We start from the raw sequence: 25,424 nt of genomic DNA, 5'->3' as shown, positions 1-25,424 counted from the left end.
AAGAAATTTCTATCCAGCTCCTTGGAACAAACCTTTCCTTTGCTCCAGGGAAAAGCAAAAGAATGAAAAGGAAAGCTGATACCTATAACAGCCTCTTAAACTTCACCTCTCCCAATAAACAGCTTTTATGTCCTTATAGGAAGAGCCTCTTCGGGAGTGTCCAGGAAGCCAGAGGTCCATCAGGTTAAGAAGCAAAGTAAAAGTAGCCGGGGGCTGAGCTACGGGGACCATGATGCAGGAGTTTCAAATAAACTAACAACGGCCAACAGCTACAGCATCACTTGCTTTAACTCGTCGGACCTACTGTGCTCTACAGTCCTGCAGTTCCAAGCGTTATCCCAGGACCAACAGCACCCCCTGGGAGCTTATTAGAAATGCAGAATCCCAGATGCCCTGCCAGACCCATTGAACCGCAACCTGCATTTGATGAGATGCACCGAAGATCTGTGCCTGGCCACAAGGCTGCACCAAGACCTAGTCTTGCATAATGTCCTCAGAAGGGCCACAGAAAAAGGGTCTCTCTCGCTTTAGCACTGGAAGAAGTCCCAATTAAAGGCAGTTCTCAGCATTGAACTTGGCATGGTCACCAGAGCATGTGGGCATGTAAACTCCGTTTACAGGGGTGTGTACAAAGTGTCAGACTCTTTCCCCACCTTGACCCTTACAGGAGCCCTATAAAACTCAGAGAGATCCTGCAACTTGCCTCAGGTTGCAGAAGCAGCAGGGGTTAAGCTGGGATTCAAAGCCAGAGCAGCCACACTCTGGTGGCTGTCCACACCAGGGGAGATTCTGCCCCGCCCGCCTGGACAGTGTTCTGAGCAGTCCTTGCTGGGAGCAGCAGCCAGGTTCACATGTCAGCCCATGATCCTAACCACCCAAAGCATGCAGCAGGAACTGATAAATTGCTTCAGATGTGGAGGCCACATCCCCACTGGATGATTTTCCTAACACTGTATCTGGCAGGGCCATCTCAGGCTCTTGTTCCACCATCGTGGTTTATACTAAGTCCAGACCCTGGGCCGCTCTCCTCCTGGCGGGGGGACCCCCCTCTCCGCAGCCTTGCCACAGACTAGATCCGGCACTTTCTCCATAGCCAGGCTCCTGGCCCATCCCCAGTAAGCCTTCCTGAGCCCCACCTCCACCCTGGGATAAGGGACACCGGTGGACAAACAGGAACAGCAGCAACCACCGTATCTCCATCCTCAGATTAAATATGCTCAAAGAGAGATCCAATTCCAAAACCTGTGTTCTTTCCATGACCTTGGGTAGCCTGATATAAACCACTTAAAAATTAAAAACAAAACAAAACAAAAAAAAAAACACACCTAAATCCAATCTAATTCCAGAATTTAACATGTCTTACAGACAAACTTTAAAGACCCTTCGGAGTATCCAAATGCCTTGCTACTCAAATTGTGGCCCAAAGATCAGTGGCTAGTTAGAGATGCAGAGTCTCAGTGTGGTATAAGATGAAAACCAGGCACAGGCCAAGGCCCAGGGGACGCTACTGGGCATCTGAAATGGGGGCGGTTTTGTGGGGAGACTTTAGCCTTTGAGCTCCCATCCTGACTCTCCATAGACCATGTCGGGGTTGAATCAGATCCTAGGAGACCCACCAGGTTTCTGTGGAGAACTGCTTGGTGTGCGGCCTCACCTGTAGTCACAGAAGTGTTCTAAGCTGGGCTGACATTTGGCTCAGTGGTAGAGTGCTTGCAGGCACCGGGCATAGTGGTACACACCTGTAATCCCAGAAGTTCAGAAGACTGAGATAAGATTGCAAGCTTGAGGCCAGCCTAGTAAGACCTAGTAAGACTTAGCAAGACCCTGTCTCAAAATAAAAAATCAGGGGTGGGGCTGGGGAGGTAGCTCAGTTCAATCCTCAAGACTAAAAAAAGAAGTGTTCTGTGCTGCATGCCGGTAGAAAGGTGCTTTGCTCTTCAGATTTAAACTCCACCTCACACCTACTAAATCACCACCTACCTTTGCACAAGAGCCCCTGCTGTCTGCAGGCACATAAATGTTGGAGAAACCCCGGGCAAATGCCATTCAGAGTAGTACCGTGCACGTAGGTTCTGATGTGCCCATACCAGAAAACAAGCCCCCAGTATCCAGACCCCGAATCCCTCTTTTTATAATAAGAAAACATCAGTCTGAGTACTGGATTAGATTTTGTTTTGCGCATGCCCTTAATTTTCAACTACTCAACATGATTGTGTATTTTTTCCTCCATGCACCAAAAAAAAAAAAAAAAAAATGCTTGTAGCTATTTATCAATAAAACACTTGCTAAATGAGAACAGTAGACTCAAACTAAATTCAAAATTAAGTTTTCCTATTCCCATTTCTAAATTATATTACAAATCAAAAACAAATGTCTCCACGACTCTCTTCCATGAACCACTGCTAAAATAAGGATCCTCTCACATGATTAAATTAGGACAAGAACTCCTCTCTGTAGGATTTTTTTAAATAGCATTTCTAAAGAATTTTTACAACTTATTAGTTTTTTCGTTGACTAGCCCTGGAGCTGTTTTCTGACAAGCAAATGAGGAGGGAGGAGACATGAAAGTGTCAGAGAAAGAACAAGAATGTCAAATGGCTGAAAAGTCTTTCCTTTCAACAGAATAATGTGAACCTGAAGTCCTTAAAAGAGGTCGCCTGCCAGAGTCATCCTGGAGGGAACAGTCCCCAAAGGCTCCCCAAAGAAGCCCTTAACTGTTAACCTCAACTCCATGTCTTAGCTGTATCTGCTCAGCATGTAGTAGATGCTCAATAAAAAAAAAATACAGAAAAATGTCTTGGGGAGTCTGGAATCAGGAAATGATCCCATTTGTTCAAAAAGTACAGATCAAGTATCTACTAGAATGCCCAGCAGGATAGTAGATGCTGGGATAGCTTGTGGGAGAGAGGAAGATGGAGGGGCAAAAGCAACTTCCTTTTTACCTCATAAATGTTGGGTAATTCAAGTCTGTGAAACAAATCAATGGTACACAGACCAACAGGAGAAAAGACATCCAAATATATTAATGTACAAATGCACAGAAAATCATACTTGAAAAAGGGCCAGATGGTTGAAACTTGAGTAATCTTCTTCTTAGGGAAGAAGGAAGTGAAAGCTGTAGGTAATTTTAGATAATGAGTAAATTATTTTTCGGGGAGATGAATGAGCCCAATCCCGTGACAGATTTCACCTGGGCTGTAGGTATGGCTTCAACTCTAGTCTCTCTCTCTAATCTGGAGAATCTGGCCTTCAGGTAGATCATAAAGCCCCTTCCTGTGCTTTAGAAGGGAAAAGGGTGGGACATTGGGGTGGGGAGGGGTGGGGAGAAGATCAGAGAGACCTTGGTTCTCCTTTAGCTCAAAATACTCAGAATTCCAAAGCACCACACTTTGGGGCATCATTTTCTAAGCCTAACAAAATTGATTTGAAAAAAAAAAAAATAAGAGTTAACCATCTTCTCAGGAGCTAGGGACACCTGCTGGGGTCCACACTGTAGCCTGACTTCTTGTTGTATCAATAACTTATGAAATGCAGTCTGACTTCTTGTTGTATCAATAACTTATGAAAGTTGGTCATGCATGCAGAACCCTGGGCCCCATCCTAGGTCTACTGAGTCAGAATTTATATCCAAAAATATCTATAGAGAATTCATTGTAAGAAGCCTTCCTCTAGAAGAAATTTAATAATTCAGTTTGAGAAGCATCAGTGTAGTGGGATGATAAAATGTTAAAACTGAAACAAGACCAGAACTAAGGCATCCCCTGAGTGAATGCACATGAGATGGTCAACAGAATTACCCATGTAGATTCAGCTTGCTGCTTTTCTCTTTCTAAGCACATGGTAGATCTGTATCTTCCCACCATCTTGAAGTAAGATATGGCTATGCTCTTAGACAATGAAATGAGCACAAGTGTCATGTGTCAGTGTCAAGCAAAAACTTTAAGAACCACTTGCTGTTTAAGACTCTAGAGAGATTCCAGATAGTGGTTGCTCCATCATCCTGGGGCCTGGAGGATCTTCCAACTCTAAAACCAACTCCCAACTGACTTGTACTAAGAGCAAGAAGCAAACCTATGTTGTTTTGACTGCTGAGATTTTGGAGTTGTTTTGTTATGTCAGCACATCCTAACCCATCCTGAGTGTTGGAACATTGCGTCTATTTTTGGAACATTTGTTACTCTTTGCTCAAAAGTGTTCACATGAAACATTTCTTGAGGGTCAGACTTCTTTTGTAGCCTTGAACAGCACTATTCCACTTGGTTAACCTCTTCACTTAACAAACTTCACTCTCAGCAATCATCTTAGTTTTCCTTTCCCTTATTTTCTCCTCTGCAGAGATCTTCTCATGTATTTACGCTTTTATCTTATTGTACCATATGTTTTTTTGGTAAGGTGTCTAAGATCCTTTTTGCAACAGGGTGACAGACAGTCATATGCATAGACACACCAGACTTGGCTTCAGACAAATTTTGGCTGTTTCCAAAACAGTCAAATCTATTCCTCAAAAGACAAAGATTTACTGTTAATGGGGATATTTAAAAAGAATGGGGCCTGGGGCCAGTATGTATTCCTTCCACCTGTTATTTCCATGAATGGATATTAGGGAATCTGTAGCACACAGAGTCCCTGCTCTTCATTCTCCCTATCCCCACCCCCACCCCCATTTTACAGATGAAATCCAGGACCTCATATATGCTAGGCAAGCACTCTACCACTGAGCTTATTCCTAGCCATTCTTATTTTTTATTTTGAGACAAGTTCTCACTAAGTTGCTGAGGCTGTCCTTGAACTTGCAATCCTCTTGCCTCAGGCTCCAGAATAGCTAGCATTAGAGGCATGCATCAGGCAGTCCTTGCTTTTAAAAACCAATTCATTTCTGGACCACACCATTTCTTTTTGTCTCATAGTAAAAAGTCAAAAATATTGCTAACTCTATGAAAATATGTAGTATCACTGAGCAACATTTTTATTTCTAAAATGCAGCTTCTAAAAGCTAGCTCTTGAGCCCTTCTTTATGTCTGGGCTTGTGCTAGGCACAGGTGAACCCGATTTTAACCAGTTCTTCCTGTGGACACTAAGGTTGTGGCCTCTCTTGCATTATGAGAAATGTACCGCATCAAGTACTTTGATGCTTGCAGGTTACCCTATCAGATGCTTCCTAAGTCTAAATTCCCAGGAGTGAAATAGCTGGGTCAGAGGGTTTGTACATTGTTAATGTTTTTAAGTAACATAAAATCATTTTTCTACACCCTGCCAATAGCCTTCCTTCCTTCCTTTCTTGGTATAGTTTTTTAAAAATTGAATTTGCAGTTCTTTGAGTACCAGTAAGAAAGAAAATGTTTTAGACTTTGTATGTCTTTTATGATAAAGTGCCTATCCAAATGCTTTGTCTATTCCCATTCCAATGTGTTTCTCTTTTTTTTCTGGGTTAAAACAACAACAACAACAACAACAAAAAAAAAAACACTTGTAGCCAGGAGTGCTGGTGAATGCCTACAACCCCAGCAACTCAGGAAGCTGAGGCAGAAGAGTCACAATTTCCAAGCCAGCCTCAGCAAGTTAAGGAAACTCTATCTCAAAATAAAATATAGTGCCAGGCATGGTAGTGCAAACCTGTAATCCCAGAGGCTCAGGAGGCTGAGACAGGAGCATTGCCCAGTTCAAGGCCAGCCTCAGCAACTTAGTAAGACCCTGTATCAAAATAAAAAATAAAAAGGGCTAGAGATGAGGCTCAGTGGTAAATCACCCCTAGGTTCAATCCCAAGTGTGTGTGTGTATGTATGTATGTGTGTGTGTGTGTGTGTGTTTTAATTTTTTTAATTAAAAAAATAATAAAATGGGCCAGGCATGCAGCTCAGCAGTAGAATGCCCCTGGGTTCCATCCCCAGTACCCCAAAACTTATAAAAGCATTTTCCGCATTAGGTGACATTAAGTTTTTCCCCCAATTTTTATTTGCCTTTTACCTATTCTTTAAGAGTTCTCCAGTAGGAGAATGAAGGATTGATAGGGGGAAAAAATAGGGACAGTGTATTGTAACTGACCTGCAAGAGGTGAGATCCTCAAAGGCCCATCCAGGGCAATTTGCCAGGGAGACCTATGGGCTCCACCTGCAAAGTACATTCCAAACCCATCCCACTTCACTACCCCACTCCCAGCTTCCTGACCGATCCCCTTGTTTCCTCTCCTGCCCTCTCTGAAGGTCTGTAAGGTCTAGATAAATTTCTAAAGCAAACCAGAACATTCCTTCCCCTTCCATCATCCAATCAATGGCTCTCCCACTGCACACAGGAAACCATCCAACTCTCAGGCTGTGTCTGCTACCCGTCTCTCTCTCTCTCCATCACATCCCCAGCCTCTCTTGCTCATCCGGAATATTCTGGTTCTCCAGAATATCTCAAACACACTGGCTAACTCCAGGTTATAGGCATTTGCAGTCTCCTCTGCCTTGAGTTACTGTCTGCCCAACACCCACATGGCTGGTGGCCTTCCACCTTTCAGGTCTCTGGTAGAACACCACCCCCTTAGAGAAGCCATTCCTGATGGCCTCATTGGAACCCCCACCACTACCACCCCACCCCTACTCTGTCACGGCACCCTGTTTTTATTGGCCCTAGGGAGCTTTGAAATGATCTAACTTTGGGCTGACTTATCATCTCCACAACTAGAACTAGGAGGTGAGCGTGTTTCTTTCCTGTGCTGGTCCCTGCCTTACCTGCAGCACTTCCAGCAATGCTCACAGCCCATCATGAAGCGAAACCGCTCATCTCGTGGCTGGGAAGTGAAAGGGAAGAGAAGACACTGGGGTCCCACCATCTCTTTTAGGGTGTCTCCCCAATGACCCAAAGCTCTTTCCTTAGGCCCCCTATCGTAAAGGTTCCACTATCTTCCACTACTGCCAGGCTGAGGCCAAACCCTTTACCATATGGATGTCTGGGAGAGACTTAAGATCCAAATAGCCACACACCTGTAATCCCAGCGACCGGAGGCTGGAGTACTAGGATCAGGAGTTTGAGGACAGCCTAGGCAACATCGTGAGACCCACCTGTTGTGGTTTTGATTTTAAATGTATCCTAAAGGCTCATGGGTTGAAGGCTTGGTATTCAAAGCAACATTGTTCAATGGTGGGGCTTTGGGAAATGATTAGATCATGAGATCTTGATATCATCAATGGATTAAGTCATCAACGTGTTCATAATGGAATGGACTATTGGGAGGTAATGGACACAAGGCCTCGTTGGAAAACCCAGATCATAAAGGTCATTCTCTGGAAGGGGATATCCTATCCCCAGACATCTCCACCCTCAGCCTCTGCTTTCTGGCTGCCATAAGCTAAGCAGCTTTCCTCCACCACCCACTTCCACCATGATGTTTCTGCTTTTCCAGAGGCCTAAAAGCAATGGGGCCAACCAACCATGGACTGAAACCTCTGAAACCAGGAGCCAAAAGAAAATTTTCTTTAAGTTGATTTTTCTCAGGTATTTTGTCACAGTAGCAGAAAACTCACTAACACACCATCACTGAAAACAAAATTTTTTTAAAAAATCGAAATAAAGTTTTAACAGAACACAAGTGTGCTCACTGGGTTTTGGATTATCTAAGGCAGCTTTTGCACTACAGCAGCAGACTCAAGTCATTTGTGACAGAGCACATATGGGGCACCCTCCCCCACCTCTCACTGCCTCTGGCGCACTGCAAATCCCAAGGAGGCAGCTTTAACTTGATTTTGCTTCTTGGATTGCAAAGCCTCAAATGTTTCCTGGCCTTCTTCAGCAAAAGTTTGCCAACCAAGTTAAGAAGGAGAAGAAGGCTTTGAGAATGCTTCTAGGAGAATGGAACAAGGTTGGCTAATAAATAGGAGAGGACAGACAAAAGAGGAAGTGTCAGGTGACTGGGTAGATAGAGGGCGGTGACAGTAAGGTTTGGAAGTTGAAGGTAGAAAGGCAGTGAAGAGAGAACCGATTATGAGCTTAATTTTGATGTGTGAAATGTGAGTACCTGGGAAGTGAATAGGGATACCGTGTGTAGCTTGAGAAGTAGATGTAGTGAACCAGGAAGCCATACTCATAAAGCAAATTCTAGGCTGAGGTGTAGTTCATTGGTAAAGCACTTGTTTAACATACCCTGGGTTCCATCCCTAGCACTTAAAAAATATATATATATATATTTTTTTTCATACACATGTGTGCATACATATATATGTGTGCATATATCATTTTAAAAATAAAATAAAATTACTCTATCAGATGGCAGACAGAGGAAATACCGAATGTGATAGGAGGAGGTAGGTGGAGTCTCTTATGACTCACATTTGGGCTGGGGATTGAGCTCCATGATAGAGTGTGAGCTTAGTTAGCAGGTGTGAGGAGCTGGATTCAGTCTGCAGTGTGAGCGCGCGCTCGCGCACACACACACACACACACACACACACACACATCACATGAATTTCCCACAATTCATACACTATTACAACTAAGCCTTCACCATGTCACTCCATGCTCTGGTCTGCCAAAGGAAAAGCCAGACACACCTGCTAGCCACCATTTCTACTTCTCTCCAGAGGTGCAAACACCACCCCAGCAGCCTCGCTACTGCAGGGAGAGAGAAATCTATACATTTTGCAATTAAGTCCAGGGGGCTCACTCTTGACAACTGTGTCAGACAGCTTGTCATATATTGCCTTGCTGCTCTGAGTAATGAGAGCGCAAGCTGTAAGAACAATGTCCCCTGGTGTGGCCTGATAATAGGCATGATCCCTTCTCTGCATACAAGACCTCCTGGTTTCCCAAACATTTCCTTTCACCAGCACCGTGTTCAGAGACCCGGTGTACGGTGTACGGAGCCGTCAAATACAAACCAGGCCTATTCAGGCTGAGAATAGAAGGTGGCCAGCATCTCTCTCATGCATCTAGGTGGAAATAGAAGTCAGGGATTCACCTTGTGGTTAACAGATGTCAGGGATTCCTGCCGACTTGTTGCTAAGGGAACTTTTGTGAAGATGCCCTGAGACCACAAAATCCAGAATCCCTGCCCACTGCTTTTAAAAAATCCTGTGCAGTGGCCACTTGACCAAGCAAGCACAGAGCGTGGACATAGGGGTGGCTCTTGCTGGGCAGAGGCAGACAGAGTATGGTCAAAGGTAGATATTCCAACTGCAGGAGTTACAGATGCAGGCCCCAGACCCCAAGTCAAAGGGCAGGATGGCTCAGTGAAGATGGCATAATTTCTCTCCCAATTATATACCTGGGGAGCCATGAGCCCTAATATACCTTTTATGGACAAAGTCCATGACTATATAAAACCCACTGGTGTGAAGGTCAAGGCCACACCCATTTTAGGTGATTTTTATTTTATAGGAAGGAAATAAAAAAGATTCTTTATTAAAATCAAAGTGTGTACCACAGTGAGCATCTACTTAACATCGGGGAGCTCAGATATACTCTGATTATTAATTCTCAGAATGCAGGCCTGCCAAAACCAGGCTGGAATGGCAATGGTTTAGGGACAGGCCCAGGCAAATATGATTTCAAACTCCAGCTGCATCACTTATCATGTGGCCTTTAAAAAGAAACCACTGGAGTCTTGGTTGGGAATTATTGTTTTTCTGTGCTGGGAATCAAAACCAGGTCCTGTGCATGCTTAGCAAGTGCTCTGCCACTCAGCTACACCCCCAGCCTGAACCCCCTCTGCTGCTAAATTAAAAAAAAAAAAAGCAAAAAAAATTCCCTAAGATGCAAAAGAGAATCTCTGGGGAACTCCTTCTCTCCTCAGCCTGCCCTGGCACTTGCTGCCTCCCCTCTAAAGGATCATTGGTCCCCTGTATGTCCTCCCTACCCCTCTGAGACAACTAGTCTTCAAAACAGCCCTCAACAAACCACACATCCTTTGTATTCACACCTGTATCCACATCCTCCCCACTCTGCCTCTGGACTGCTCCTGTGACTCACTTAACCAATAGGATGTGGCAGAAATGATGTACCAAGCCTCAGCCTAAGCCTTCAGGAAGCCTGGCAGGCTGGGTCTTTGTGTTTTGGGGAGTCAGCCAAGAAAGAACTCCAAATACCCCACAGAAGAGAAGGGCTATGTGGAAAGGTCTTGGAGAAGGAGACTCCACATGGAGGGAGAGGCCCACATGGAAGAACACTAAGGTTCCAAACAGGTGAGCAAAGATGCCACTTTGTTGGGGGGTGGTGTCAAACACCTGTAATCCCAGCTACTCAGGAGGCCAAGGCAAGTTCAAGGCCAGCCACAGGAACTTAGCAAGAACCTGTCTCAAAAGAAAAAAGTAAAAAAAAAAAAAAAAAGAAGAAAAGGGTGGTAGAGTATTTGTATGAAGCCTTGGTTCATTCAATTCCTAAAAAAAAGGAAAAAAAGAAAAATTCCACTTTGGAATTCAGTTCCAACCCCCATTTGACTGTAACTTCATGAGAGACATCAAACAGACCAGTGGAAGAACTACCCGGCCAAGCCCTGCCGCCTCACAGAACTGTGTGAGATATTCAGAGGTAGCTTGTTGCCTAGCACTAGATAAAAATCATTCCTTAATTGTCCATAGCACAGTCAACTGTCACCAGTGATCACTCCCTGTAAAGTCCTGCAGCACGTGAACCAAAAGTGGGAGAATGGAAGGCGGCGAGGAAGAGACAAGAGTTCAAGGGTGACCTCCTGCATCCCTCCTAGTTGCATTTGCAAACAGTGTTATAGTCTGTGAGTCCCTTTTGTGTTGCTCTGACAGAATACCAAAGACTGGGTAATTTGTTAAAGAAATTTATTTCTTACAGTTCTAGAGGCTAGGAAGTCCAAAGTCAAGGTGCTGGTATCTGCTGAAGGTCTTGCTCTGTCATCCCATGGCAGAAGGCAGAACAGAAAAAGAGCAAGTACTTAAACTTGCAGCCTCAGACATTTTTTTAAATTTCTCTTTCTTTCTTTTCTTTTTTTTTTTTTTTGATAGTGGGATTGAACTCAGGGACACTCCACCACTGAGCCACATCCCCAGCCCTATTTTGTATTCTATTTAGATACAGGGTCTCAATGAGTTGCTTAATGCCATACTTTTGCTGAGGCTGGCTTTTGAACTGGGGTGTAGCTCAGTGATAGAAAATTTGCCTAGCATGTTCAAGGACTGGGTTTGAACCACAGCACCAGAAAAAGAAAGAGAGAGAGAGAGAGAGAGAGAGAGAGAGAGAGAGAGAGAGAGAGAGAGAATAAACTCACATCACGTTCAAACCACAGCAGTGCCCCTGAGATCTAGGCCTTCCAGCTAGACCATGGATTCTAACAACAGCACCTACTTAAAGAAAAGTTCTGTTGTATTTGCATTCCAATCTTATTACCCATCCAAAATTATTTCCCAAAAGCTCTGTGAGTTTTTGCAGATGTGTTATGGCATCTTCTAGGTCCCTAATTTCTTCTCTCCAGTTCAAGTAAGAGCAGGCTCCAAGGAACTCCTGGTCCCCATTCGGCCCTATAACCACTGGACATGACCAGCCACAGCACCTGTCCTGACCCCATGTCAGACTCTCCAGGTCTTCCCTAGGATGGAGATTCGGCCTCCCTCCTCTATCCGGTTCCTCCAGGAGCTGGTTGATGCATCTTGCAGGACTGGTGGAAATCTCCCACACACCGGGGCCCCAGGTCTGTGGGCATGATCTGGGGCCTGTCTTGGAGCTGGCAGATCACACTCCACAGCCTCCTGGCCCTGGACTCAGGTCTCTTTCACAAGACCAGCTCCTCCTCTACCATGGCCCTACCAGGTTATTAGAAGACTGCTCTACCCTGCTCCCTCTCCATGACTAAAGACACTCCCAGGAAAGATTCCTGTAGTTGCTCTTAACTAAGGACCTTGACGTTCCATAGCCGGCTGCAGGTCTTGGCTGGTAGGATCTTTAATGTCCCCCAGACAGATACAGTGGTGCACACCTGTAATCCCAGAAACTCAGGAGGATCCCAAGTTCAAAGCCAGTCTTGGCAACTAAGGGAGATCCTGTCTCAAAATTAATAAAATTTAAAAGGTCTGGGGATATAGTTTGGTGGTATAGCACCGCTGGGTTTAAATCCCCAGCAGAGAAAAAATAAATAAATAGTCAATATTTCAAAGAAAAAATGTTGGAACTTTTTATATATGACTATTTATCCACATACATAGTTACCCTTTGCTGTGTTCTTCATTTTCTTTTTTTTTCTTTTTTTCTTTATTGGTTGTTCAAAACATTACAAAGCTCTTGACATATGATATTTCATACATTAGGTTCAAGTGGGTTATGAACTCCCATTTCTTCATTTTCTTTATACAGCTCCAATCTGCCATCTGGGTTTACATCTCCTCACGCTGAAGAACTTACATGTCTGCCAAAGGCCCATACATCAGAGGTTCACTTGTGCCCAAGGCACCACTGGGAGGTGGTGAAGCCTTTAGTAGGAGGTGGAGCCTAATTGGAGGAAGTTAGGTCATTGGGAATGTGGCTTTGAAGGGGCTCTTGGGACCCCAGGCCTCTTCCTGTCTCTCTTTCTCTTTGCTTCCCAGCATGCACCACAAGCTGAACAGCTTCATCCCATACTCCCCACCATTATATTCTACCTCACCACAGGCCCCAAAGCAATGGGCTTAACCAACAAGGGACTGAAAACCCTAAAAATGTGAGCCAAAATATACCTTTCCTACTTTATTTTTATTTTTTAAAAGAGACAGAGACTTTTAATATTCATTTTTCAGTTATTGGCGGACACAACATCTTTGTATGTGGTGCTGAGGATCGAACCCGGGCCTCACGCATGCCAGGCGAGCGCGCTACCGCTTGAGCCACATCCCCAGCCCACCTTTCCTACTTTAAAGTTGACCATCTCAGGTGTTTCGTCACAGTAATGGAAACCTGACTCATACAGGCCTCATTCCTCTTTGCACCACACCCTGAGTAGCCAGGACTCTAATGGCCAGAGTCCTTGAGCCTACCAGAGCCCTTCCACGCTTCTCTGCTTGGGCTAAGATATTCCTGGAATCCTCTGGAAGCCTGGGTGTGCTGACCACTTTGCCACTTTCTTGGAGTCCTGACCAAAGAGATTTGCACAGCAACCAGGTCCTCCACCACCCTGGCCTCCTTCCTGGAGTTGGCTGACCACCAGGGCAGATCTAGCAATCCTCTCAGATCAGCTCCCAACTCCCCTCCACAGTGTAGGCTTCTTGCAAAGCCAGGGCCTCTCACTTCCCCTTTCTTCACCCAAACAAGGAAGAAATCCTCAGTGAGTATCCATCTTGCACACATCCTAGTCAGTGCCTTACACGTCTCCAGCAAGATGGGCCTTTGTGGTGTCGTTCTTTCCATCATAGGGCGAGAGTCACGATGGAGTCGAGGGGACCCTGGAGAGACCTTTCTCAGCTGTGGACCCAGCATGCATCCCTACCCCCAATAGCTTTCCCGACCTCCGTGAGGAGATGTAAAGCCAGACTTCATTCCCCCAGTGAGCTCAGCGTCAGGTGCCCCCTGGCTGACATCACAGGACTTTGAGGATTTGAACCATCCCAATGGACTCTACTTGCATTATCTTCTATTTCTACTAATCCTCAGCCTTGTGGTCCAGCTTGCTCAGGTAGGAGGTCCCCAGACACAGAGTTTGATCCACGATTCTTCCTGTTGCAACTGCATCAGCTTTAACCCTGAAGAAAGACCCATTCAATACTTTAGCCATCCCTCTCTCTTAGCCCTAACATTTAAGCCTCCCCTTAGGGATGCTGTGACAGCATGTTGACCTTGGGGGCTGCACTTGCCCTTTTCCACATAGATCTAGACTCTTCCTTCCCTGATCAGGGGAACTGGGGATCATGTACATACCACACCCAGTGCCTAGTAGGTGCTCAACAAACCAAGGTCCCTCTCAGTGGCCTCAAACATACATGAGCACTTCTACAGCAGGTCACTCGCTGGGAGTGGTCTGACAAATCTTTCTACATCAGAGATTTCCTAGACCTATTATAAATGCCAGGGGACGTGACTGTCACACAACAAGTCTGTCCCATCTGATAATTTTGCTTTGTCCCCTGGGCCTGGTCCTTCCTCTCTTCCTCTCCCAAGGAAGAGCAGAGTCACTTGATTCTTACTAACACCCACTAAGCTTTGCCCCCACCCAAAACAGCTGACTGAGTCCAGCCAGGGACACTCCTCACCGGACAGACATCCACTATAGCCAAATTTCCACATCAGTATTTCCTGAGAAAATGTGGCCACCAGAACAACTCCCAAAATATGTGTCTCTCCCAGGGCTCTGGAGCTATAATCAAGAGGCTCTGGATCTTCCCGTCAAAAGCAGGATGATCTGTTTCTTGTACATCTGAATGTCAGGAAAGAACCAGGAAAATCAAAGCCACACACCTGTGCCTCCCTTACCGTACAGGTACTCCAAACATAGAACCCAGAGTTCCCAAATATACTCTTGCTAACAGCCAGGAAAGCTCATTCCAGACTGCAGCAGAAATAGCCCCTAAACTTTGCTCAGATGGTACTAATCCATTTGGGAGAGAGTTTGTTGTTCTCTTCTGGACCTGAGAGAAATACAATGTGCCTTTAGGTGGCCAGGTATTATTTTTGCTAATGCTGCCGCAGAATAATACTCAGGCAGTCTCCCTCTATAACCATCTCTATCCCTTTCTCCCCCTACCCCTCCAGGCCATGAGTTGAATGGGTCATTTTCATTGAAAATTTGCTACTTTGTTCTTTATGAAGTAGGTCGAGGGTAAAAAAGCATAAATAAATACAATCTCCATGAGAGGGGAAGATTGGTCATATGAATGTTTACTGATACTTAAACACAATTGGGGGGGGGGTGAACATTAATTTTGTCTTTAGAGCATTAATTTGTCCTGGGGTCAGGCAGCCTTTTAGAAAAGGGGGTGTCCTGTAAAGTCACACATACCCCCAACACACACACACACACACACACACACACACACACACACAGGGGACTTCAGAAACTTTGGATCTCACTCACTCAGGCCCTGATCTCAGTAATCACTGACCATGATCTCTGTGATTACAGAATAGTGAGGCCTCCCAATTGTCACCCAGACAATAAACAGCCAGCTGACTCTGTTCAGCAGGTCCTGGGTAGCCCTGGGGCCAAGCCAGAACCCCAGGAAATAGCACTTTCAGGTTTTGAGCCCAGTGGAGGGGGCTCTGGCTGGGGGCTGCCGCACCCCTGAAATAAGACCGCTGATGGATGAGGCTCCCACTGGTGGCCAGTAAAGCTCCGCGGACCAGCAAGTGGACGGCCCAGAGGCGGCCAGGCAGTCTGACCCGGGACAGCACAACTGTGTCCACGGGTCAGCGGGCTCCGGGATCCAGGGTGGACAAGCCGGGCTACTTCTCAGAACCCCGGGGTTCTCCCTGTGTCTTCCCAAGACCACCAGGTCTGTGCAGCCCTTAAGCGGGCCCTGCCACCGCCGGCACCGCGCCCGCCTGTTCCAGAACTCGCACAGGCAACAAGTTCTAGCTTCTTCGGAGCGGCCAATGGGCTCGGGAGGCCCGGCGCGAGGGGAGCGCTCCGGTGGAGCTCGCGATGCCCACGCCGGCAGGGGTGCGCGCTGCCTTCTCCGCCCCCAGGAACGCAGAGTTGCAGGTCGGTGGGTCGAGCAGATCTGCCCCTGGGGCGTCCCTCTACAGGGACAGCAGCAGATCCCCGCTGTGGTCAACAGGTATGCCAGCACCCGAGGGACCTCAGCCGGGGGGGTCTTTCCACCCTGGCCCTCGCCCCTTACCTCCAGCAACTGCACGTAGCTTGCCGGGAACCAGCCGCGGAGCCCGTCCTCCTTCTCGCCTTCCCACCAGCCTCCGTCCGGGACTTGCAGCAGCGTGATAAGCTCGCCCGCGGCGAAGCGGAGCCCCTGGCCATGCCGCTCCCCGGAGAAGGGGTAAAGGGTCCGGCAGCGGGTGCCGGACATGGCCTTTGCGCCTGGGCTCACAGCGCAGACTGCATCCCTGCCGAGCCCCGCGGGCTGGGCAGCGGCTCCGCGGGATCCCAGGCGCCCGGAGCCCCGGGCTCCCGCGCTCTGAGCGCGCGCCGTGTCGGGGGTGCGCGGGGGTCCGCGGTCAGGCAGGGGACGCGCGATCCGCGCAGAGAAGCCGACACTCGCTGGCTTCGCCGAGCGAGCGGCGACGCCCCCGGGCCGGGCAGCTTGCAGATCCCAGCTCCGGGCGAGGGGGCGGGGCTCAGGGGGAGGAGACCCAGGGGCCCCGGGCTCCGGAGACAACTTCCCGGGGACGCGGAACGCGGGCTGTCGCCGCCAGGGCCGGCCGGAGCCAGGGCCGCCCTGGTGCGCCGAAATGCGCAGCTCCCTGGGGAGGTGGGACCCGGAGCATCCCCCCTCCGCGGGACTCGGCGGCGAGAGAGGGAGGGAGGGGCCGGGCGGACGTGGAGAGGGGCTGGCGGCCGGGTGGCCGGGCGGGGACTCTCTGGGAGATGACGGGGGGCGGGACGGGGGCTGGGCCAGGGCGGCCACGCCCGCCGAGGGCTGGGCGCCAGCTCGCAGAGGGGCCAAGTCACTGGGGAGGGGGGCTCCCACGCATGCCCCCGCCACCCAGTGCCTCTGGGAGGGAAACGCCCCTCCGTGCCTGTTTCGCAGGCCTGGTGCTGGGTGGCGGACCGACGCGCTCTGCCATCAAGGTGTCTGTGGAGGAACGTGTTTGTGACCGTCATTGTAGTGGTTGAACCTGGGGTTGAACTGGACTCACCAGAAACTGAACAATGGGTGAAAGACAGGTTTGAACCCTGGCGCCTGAGCGGAGATGCCGGGAGGCACCGTGTCGTATTGGAGGGAAGAGGCTGGGAGGAGAGGGAGATGGAGTCGGAGTTGGTAGAATTGGAATCGGGTCGATGGGATAAACGGAAGAAAGGCGAAAGGTGAGAGAATCAGTGCCCTTAGCTTTCCATGCAAATGAAAGCCAGTTCAGGGTACAGAGCTGCGGGAATCTAGACCTGCCAACTGATGAGGCGACACTCATTTGGTCAGTCAACAAATCCTAGTTAGGAAACTGTCATGTCCCGTGCAATGTGTAAGGTACTACAGACATCATTTGGAAAAGTTCCTGCTCTCAAGGGATTCCTGGACCTCAGGTGCTGAACAGAATTGACCTTGGACCACAGAGGAGGAAGAAAGGTTGGTTTCTTGCTAGCTTACTCTATATGGAAAAATAAAATACATTTCCTAAACTGTAATTTGCTGGGTGCTTTTATATCTGTGTTTGCAAATTGAGCATTTCTAATCCAAAAAAAAAAAGTCTGAAGTCCCAAATGATCCAAAATTCAAAACTTTTTGAATACCAATATGATGCCACAAGTGGAAAATCCCACAATTGAATTCATGTGATGGGTCACAGGCGAAATGCAGGTACATTAAAAATATATGAAATTACCTTCAGGCTATATGCTTAAGGTGGATGTGAAACAAATGAATTTTGTTGTTAGACTTGGATCCTGTCCCTAAGATATCTCATTATGTATATGCAAATATTTCAAAATCGGAAATCCTAAACAATTCTGATACCAAACATTTTGGATAAGGGACACACAAGCTATACTTCTACCCACTGACATCACTGCTCAATCATCTTCCATGGCTCCCTATTGCCTCTTAAATTTGATATAAACTTCCATCTGTGCATTTCAGGCCCCTATAATACCTACTCTAGCCTCATTCTTCACTATGCCTATGCAGATACCCATTCTAAAACCAGTCAATTGGGGCTACAAGAGCCCTTGGTCTTGCATCCCTATCAGTGCTTTGAATTAGACCCTGGCACAAGCCCTTTCACCTAGGTCAGTGGTACTCAACCCTGGCTGCACATTAGAATTATCTGAGTAACTCCCTAAAAATACTCATGCCCAGGCTCAACCTAGCTTTGAGATTCACTATTGAACTGCAACCTGCATGTAAACCTTCTCACCTGAGCGGCCTCTACCTGGCCTCTGGCCCTGTGCAAGTTGGCAAGTGCAGTGTGCACTCCATCAGATGCAAAATCACAAACATTTGCTTGGTCAGAAAACAAACTCTTGACCAGTCACCATTAAGAGTCTCTTAACAAGAGTCGCAGGACTGGAAGTGTGGCTCTGTGGTAGAACATGAGGCCCTGTGTTTGATATTCAGCACCACAAAACTAACAAACCACCACCAACAAAAAGCTGCATAACTTATCATAGAAAGCATGTCACTAGCCAGAGTGGCACTCACCTATAATCCCAGAGGCTTGGGAGGCTGAGTCAGGTGATCACAATTTCTTTTTTTTTTTTTTTAATATTTATTTTTTAGTTTTTGGGCAGACACAACATCTTTGTTGGTATGTGGTGCTGAGGATCCAACACGGGCCACACGCATGCCAGGCGAGCGTGCTACCGCTTGAGCCACATCTCCAGCAGGATGATCACATTTTCAAAACCAGTTTTATCAATTTAGTCAGGCCCTAAGCAACTCAGACCTTATCTCAAAAAAAAAAAAAAAAAGTTAAAAAGTGGCTGGGGATGTGTCTCAGTGGTTAAGTGCCCTGGATTTAATCCCTGGTACAAAAAAAAAAAAAAAAAAATGCAATTCTCCCAAGTAGCTGAGATTATAGGTGTGCACCACCGCACCCAGTTTGCAATTCGGAATTCTCTGTAGCAACCTGTGAGCAATCTGCATTCCATTCTGGAATTGAGAAATCTCAGCTTATGCAGCACTCCATACACTTCAGCACCGAATGACCCCCCTCCCCCAATATCCCCACAGCCCCCAAATGAATCACGGCTGTCAGTTTCCTCAATTATTTCTTCTCATTCCTGTAATCCTGTAAATGGAGGTGATTATTGCCCCCAGATCAGAGGTAAAGAAACTGGAGCTCAAAGGTTGTGGCTTGCCTACCCTAATAGAGTCAGCGAATAAAATGCGGCTTTGAATTCAGATTGCCTTATTGTATACATCAAGAGCTTTTTCCTCTAGTTCATCCTGCCAGATTCAGTAAATGTGGATCCTTCTGGCTCACTTCCAAATAGCATTTTAAGACAGGGCTTTTTGGTGATACCCAATATTAGTCTTTTTTTCTCTTTTTCCTGCTGAGGACTGAACACAGTAGCTCTCTACCACTGAGCTATATCTATAGCCCCTTTGAGTTTTGGTGTGTGGGGAATAGTTACTGGAGATTTAATCCAGGAGTGCTTTACCACTTCATATTATCCCCCATCACTTTTTATTTTTATTTGAAACAGGATCTAAGTTGCTTAAGGCCTCACTAAATTGTTAAACCTGGCCTTGAACTTGCAATCTTCTGCCTCAGCCTCCTGAGTCCCTGGGATTATAGGCATACTCAACTGTGCCCAGCATTCTTTTTTTATTTTGAGACAGACTCTGGATACATCACCCAGGCTGGCCTCAAACTTGTGGATCCTCCTGCCTTAGCCTCCCATGTAGCTGGGATTATAGATGTGCACATCTGCACCTAGCCAATATTAGTCTTTACAGAAATAGACTGGAATAGCAGGTAATGGGACTCTTGTCTCTACGGGAAGTCCCTCAACACCTTTGTGTCTATTTCCTCCAATTATAATTGGAGATCGAAGCCAATGTCTAGAATGTGAAAACTGAGATACTCAAATGTATAAGCTCTGGACTGCCTGTATTCAAACTCCATTCTGCCACTTTCTATCTGTATGTCTTTGGCCTCTTTACTCTCTGATTCTCATTTTCCTTATCATTAAAAGAAGATGGTATTTATATCACTATTTATATCATAAAGTTATTAAACATGTTTAAAGAATGCCTGGTACATTAAGTTCTCAAATATTGGTAATTATTACTATTTATCTAGTTCAGTGGTCCTGATGATTTATAATCTAATACTTCTTTTTTGATCTAAGATTTCCAAGACGGTAATAAAAATGAGAAATTTTACATCTTTGGGATGCCCAAAATTATCAAAGAGTGCACACTGGATTTCTGTTTTCTCCCAGGATCCTGAAAGAGAAATAATAAGGCTGGTATGATGGCACATGCCTCTAACCCCAGCATGTGGAGGCTGAAACAAGAGGATCACAAATTTGTGGCCAACCTCAGCAACTTAGTGAGATCCTGTCTCAAAATAAACAATAAAAAGAGCTGGGGATGTATCTCAGTGGCAAAGCATCCCTGGATTCATTCGGAGAGAGAGAGGGAGGGAGGGAGGGAGAGAGAGAGAGAGAGAGAGAAGAGAGAGAGGGGTACCTTATCTATTTTCCCCTTGCCTTTCTTTTGATTGGGGAGTTGAAACTAGGGACACCTTACTCCTGAACTACACCCCAGTCTAGTCATCATCGTTGTTGCTATTATTATTACTATTATTATTATTTGAGACAGATCTCGATAAGTTGCTGAGGATCTTGCTAAATAGCTGAGACTGACCTCAAACTTACCAACCTCCTACCTCAGTCTCCCAGATGCTGAGATTATATGCATGTGCCATCACACTTTGCTTCAATTACTATCTTGAACTTGTATTTAAATCCGTAATTAATTATTAAACAGTTTTTCACTAAGTTGGTCTTATTATACCAATTAGACTCCTAATAACTCATGAGAAGAAGAACATCTCTTTTTTAAATATTTCCATCTATCCCTCTGGAAGCCTGATATTGAGTCTTGCAAAAAATAAGCATTCTGCACTTCCTAAATCATTCGGCATAGACTGTGTGGATCCCTGTTCATATTCAGATTTTCCATATTGCCACATAATTCTGTAAACACACGTTACAATATACAGGTGAGACTGTACCCCTGAGAGCCAGCCTAAGTCTCTTAGCTGATAATTTTATCATTTGCAATTTAAAGTTATGTTGTGGCAGTTATTTCTTTTCTTCCCAAGACAGGCTTATATGTTTTTCTATTAGCCTATGGATGGCAGAGAGATATAAGGGTTCTGGTTTCTCAAAAAGCTAAACATAGCTGGGTGTGGTGGCACACACCTGCATCCCAGCAACTCAGGAAGCTGAGGCAGGAAGATCTCAAGGTCCAGGCCAGCCTGGGCAACAGAGCAAGACCCTGTTTCAAAATAAAAAACAAAAAGGGCTGAGGATGTAGCTTAGTGGTAAAGCACCCCTGGGTTCAATCCCCAGTCCAGTACCTAAAAAGAAATTGCAGGGTGGTGGGGGTGGGGGCTGGCAGAAAGCTGAACATAAATTTACCATATGACTCTGCAATTTCCTCCTGAGTGTCTACCTAAGAGAAATGAAAACATACGTCCACACAAAAACTTATAGTGAATTATCTCAGCAGCCCCAATCATAATAGCCCCCCTGGGGAAAAAAAAAAGCAGAAACAATCTAAATGTCTATCAGTTCAAGAATAGATGAGATGTAATACATCCATACAATGGAATATGTATTCAACTATGGAGAGGAATGAAGTTCTGACAGATACTGCCATGTGGATTATGTTAAGCTAAATGAATCAGTGGGACACAAAAGGTTGCATATTATATGATTCCATTTATATAAAATGTCCAGAGAAGGCAAATCCATAGAAACAGTAAACAGATTGGTGGTTGCCTGGGGTTGGGAGTAAGCAAACAAATACAAGGTTTCTTTTTGGGGTAGTGAAAGTGTTCTAAAATTAGATTATGGTAATGATTGTGCAATTTGGCAAATCACTGAATGATAGGCTTAAAACAAGTAAATTTTTTTGGCACGGAAAGTGCACCCCAATAAAGCGGTTAACATAAAACAAAAATAAACAAAGAAAGGCTTTCTTTACCCAACAAAGGTATTTTTCTCCGCTCACATGTTCCAGTTCATTCAACAACAAACCACAGGGCTTTGGGACTGGTGTTATAAAAGGTATAATGTGGCCATGTGGACCACTGTACACCTGCAATCCCAGTGACTTGGGACACCTAGGCAAGAGGATTGCAAGTTTCAGACTAGTCTGAGGAATTGAGCAAGACCCTATCTCAAAATAAAAAATGAAAAGAACAGAGTATATATCTCCGTGGTTAAGCACCCCTGGGTTCGATCTCTAGTACAAAAAAAAAGTTAATAATAATTATAGTCTAGATGTCTGGACTGGGGAAATAGCTCAGGAAAGAGCAGCATGCACAAGACTCTTATCTCTAGCAAAAGAAAGAAAAAAGAAGAGAGGGAAAGAAAGAAAGGAAGATTCTCTATAATCTCAGTGCTGGAATCAGGCTATTCAAACTTGTTTGACTATGTACCTCTATCAGTAAAAATTCCAAAATATATGTATTTCTATTATTTATAAATTAAATACATGAATCACTAAAACGAAATATTTTATAATATATGAAATTAAATTCTGTAAGTGATCATATTAAAAAACAGATCATACACAGCTAGAGGTTCTATTATTGTCTTTCTGTATCATAGTGGCTGTTTCCTGGAGTTCTTAGGATCAGTGCTATTGAAGGTCAGTTTGGAGCCAGGTGTGAGGGGACATACCAGTGATCCCAGACACTCAGGAGGCTGAGATAGGAGGATCATGAATTGGAGGGCAGCCTGGGCAATTTGGTAAGATCCTGATTTAAAAATAAATAAATAAATACATAACATTGGGAATGAAAAGAAAGTTAAGTTAGTGAACTGGAGCAAGCATTTTAGAATCCTGACTTTGGAGAAAATGAATGGGTGCAATTCTTCCCTTGGAGTGTTAGAAGAAACCTAGCCTGGGGCGGGCATGGAGGAGAGATTGTGCAAAGCTCCATCCATCTTCTCCTCAGTCCTTGTGTCTGTAATCCCAGCCAGAGGTTCCAGCCGAAGATCCTGAAACTTAAGTGTGAGAATCACCAAAGGAGAACATGTTAGAAATAATGGTTATTCTTGGCGTTGGCCCGGGAAATTCTGATACAGTGAGTCTGAGATGAGAACAAGGTGTTGGTGTTTTTAACAAAAATCTCAGATCTTAAGATGGAGTTCTGAGACCATCTACTTCAAAGACTGTCATGCCATTTTCAGATTTCATTTGTACATAAGGGAACATCATCATTTACAAGGAAGAAGGGTTTGCAGTGGTATTTTATTTAGCCAGGCCCATCAACACTTAAAAGAAGGAAGAGAAAGTAAAGTTAGCAGCACACAGAAAATAAGAAGGCAAACCGGTATAAGAAGAGAGAATTACAGCAGTTTTAGCAAAATGTTTTCCTCTTCTTTCTTCCTTTTTTTTTTTTTTTTTTTTTTTGAGGTTGGGGGTGCTGGGGATTGAATAACCCAAGGCTCATGTGCTACTATTGAGACACCTCGCCCAGCCCAGCCCAGTTTTAACAATCATGCGATACTGGGGATTGAAGAAAGGGACTCATACATGCTGGACAAGCACTCTACCACTACTGAGTTATATCTTTTCTTTTTTCTTTTTTTACACAGGATCTGGCTAATTTGCCTCGACTGGCCTCGAACCTGGGATCCTCCTGTTTCAGTCTCCTGAGTGGCTGGGATGACTACAGATGTGGGACACCACCATACCTGGCTAGTTTTAATTGGCTTTCTTTCCGACTCTACAATCCAGCAACACTGTATTCCATAAGACAGATTAAGTATTTCAACCATCCAAGCAGAGGATGTTAGTTTTATAGACAGAAGAAGGCTCAGGAGAGGAGACAGGAACATCAAGGGGTTTGGTTATCTCCAAGTTACTGTCCTTGTGAGTTGGGGACAAGAAGAACAATAGAAGAATAACTGATTAGTTAACATCAGATTACTGCAGTTAGTTTTTTTGTGTGTGTGAGGATTAAGGCAGAGGGAACTTCATTATCATTCTATTTGAAACTGGCCTGTTTGGAAAAAAAAAAAATTGGCTGTTATCTTTTTAATCCTGATTTCTCAGAAAGTCAGATAAACAGCTTAGGCTGCAATTGATGGCATAGAACTTTAGCATGACTCCATTTTGATTCTTCGACTTGGTCCGTTGGGGCTGGTGCAGGAGGTCAGCTGTGTCCAAAACGATGACCATAATTTTTGTTTAACAGCAGTAATAAATGAGGAAAGAAAAAGACTAGTGGGAATGGAAGAGACAGAGAATATAGAATAAGAAAAAAGGAAATAGGGATAGGAGAGAGAAGAGAAGAGAACATGAATGAGAGGGATGAGGAAGAGAACACCAAATCCAACTTTCTCCCAGGTCCTTCAACCCCCATCCTCCCATTTGGAAACTCTGAAGCCAGAAGAAATTCTAGCCCAAATTCTGACCCCTATCAGACAAAGATCCTCCCCAAGGTCACCTGAAGGTCAGAGCTGGCAGAAAGAGCTAGAAAGTTCTTCCAAAGGACCTCAAACCAAACCAGCTTCCCTAGTGAAAGCAACAGGTTTCATTTGCAAACAAAACCAGAAGAGAGAGGGGAGAGAAAAAGAAGAAAAAAAATGGCTTCAGAGACATTGAGTAAGTTATGAGGCCAAAGATAACCTGTAGGAATTGAAGTTAGGAACTGGGGGTGTGGTTCAGGGGTAGAGTGCTTGCCTAACCTGCGTGAGGCTCTGGGTTCATCCCAGTGCCACCAAAAAGAAAAAATGAAAGGAAGGAAGGAATTAAAGTCTATCTTTTCACTGTTCTTGTCCCAAGGGTGTGGAAAAGACTTCCTGACCTGTTCCGACTCTTCCCTATCTGTGGGCATGGAAATATGGAAATGAGTTTGCCCTTCAGGAGAAAACAACAACAGAATATCCAACCAAGAGCTGGGCAGAGATAAGCAAAGCCACAGAAAGAGCTGGAAAGTCATCAGGGGTCAAGACCCAGTTCCAACATGATGACTGCTATTAACCTGAAACATGGAAAAATCTATCCAAGGAGGACTGAGCCCTCCTAGAAAGAAGTAGAAAGAATAAAATTTAAGAGAACTGCTGCCCCTCGTGGGCTTCAGGTCATTCCTCTTTAGGACTTCTTTGCCCAGAGTCACAGGATAGACACATCCTTGAAATATACGTATGCATGCACATTGCAAAAACTGCTTGGATTATTTTTTCCCAACCTGCTTCGTTTTTTTTTTTTTCCCCAATACCAGGGGTTTGAACCCAGAGGCACTTAATCACAGAGCCACATCCCCAGTCCTTTTTATTTTTCATTTTGAAACAGGGTCCCACTAAGTTGCTTAGGGCCTCGCTAGGTTGCTAAGGCTGGCTCCTGCCTCAGCCTCCCGAGACAAGTCAATGGGATTTACAGGTGTGAGCCACTGGTACCTGGCTTAGCTTACACCTTTTGCCTCAAAGACAAGCCTGCTCCTAATTTCTTGCCCCTGTCGCATGGCTAAAGCTGGCCTTTTCATTTATAGATGGTGTCCCTCTATCAAGGCGTGCAAATAGCACCTCATTAAAAGTAGCTTAGGTTGACACAAATCCCAGGGGAATGTTGAGTTTTTTTAAAAAAAGAATGTTCTTGGCTTTCTCCTGCAAAAAAGAGGCTGGCCAAGATGACTGGTAGGAATAGCCCGTTTCTTTCTCA

At 45.4% G+C, this 25,424-nt stretch overlaps 1 protein-coding gene across 2 annotated transcripts in view; it reads right to left on the bottom strand.

Moving 5' to 3' along the window:
* Positions 1-16,104, bottom strand: part of Gas7 (growth arrest specific 7) — a 227,927-nt gene extending 211,823 nt beyond the window's left edge. For both annotated transcript variants that reach the window (XM_026390532.2, XM_077800851.1), the window contains exon 1: positions 15,744-16,104. In XM_026390532.2, the coding sequence (XP_026246317.1) occupies positions 15,744-15,926 (183 nt within the window). In that variant the 5' untranslated portion in view covers positions 15,927-16,104. The remainder of the gene's footprint in view (positions 1-15,743) is intronic.
* Positions 16,105-25,424: the final 9,320 nt, after the last annotated feature.

The sequence above is a fragment of the Urocitellus parryii genome, chromosome 7, assembly GCF_045843805.1.
Source record: "Urocitellus parryii isolate mUroPar1 chromosome 7, mUroPar1.hap1, whole genome shotgun sequence".
Lineage (NCBI taxonomy): Eukaryota > Metazoa > Chordata > Mammalia > Rodentia > Sciuridae > Urocitellus > Urocitellus parryii.
The sequence above is the reverse complement of the archived record's forward strand: the minus strand, read 5'-3'. Positions and strand labels throughout refer to the sequence as shown.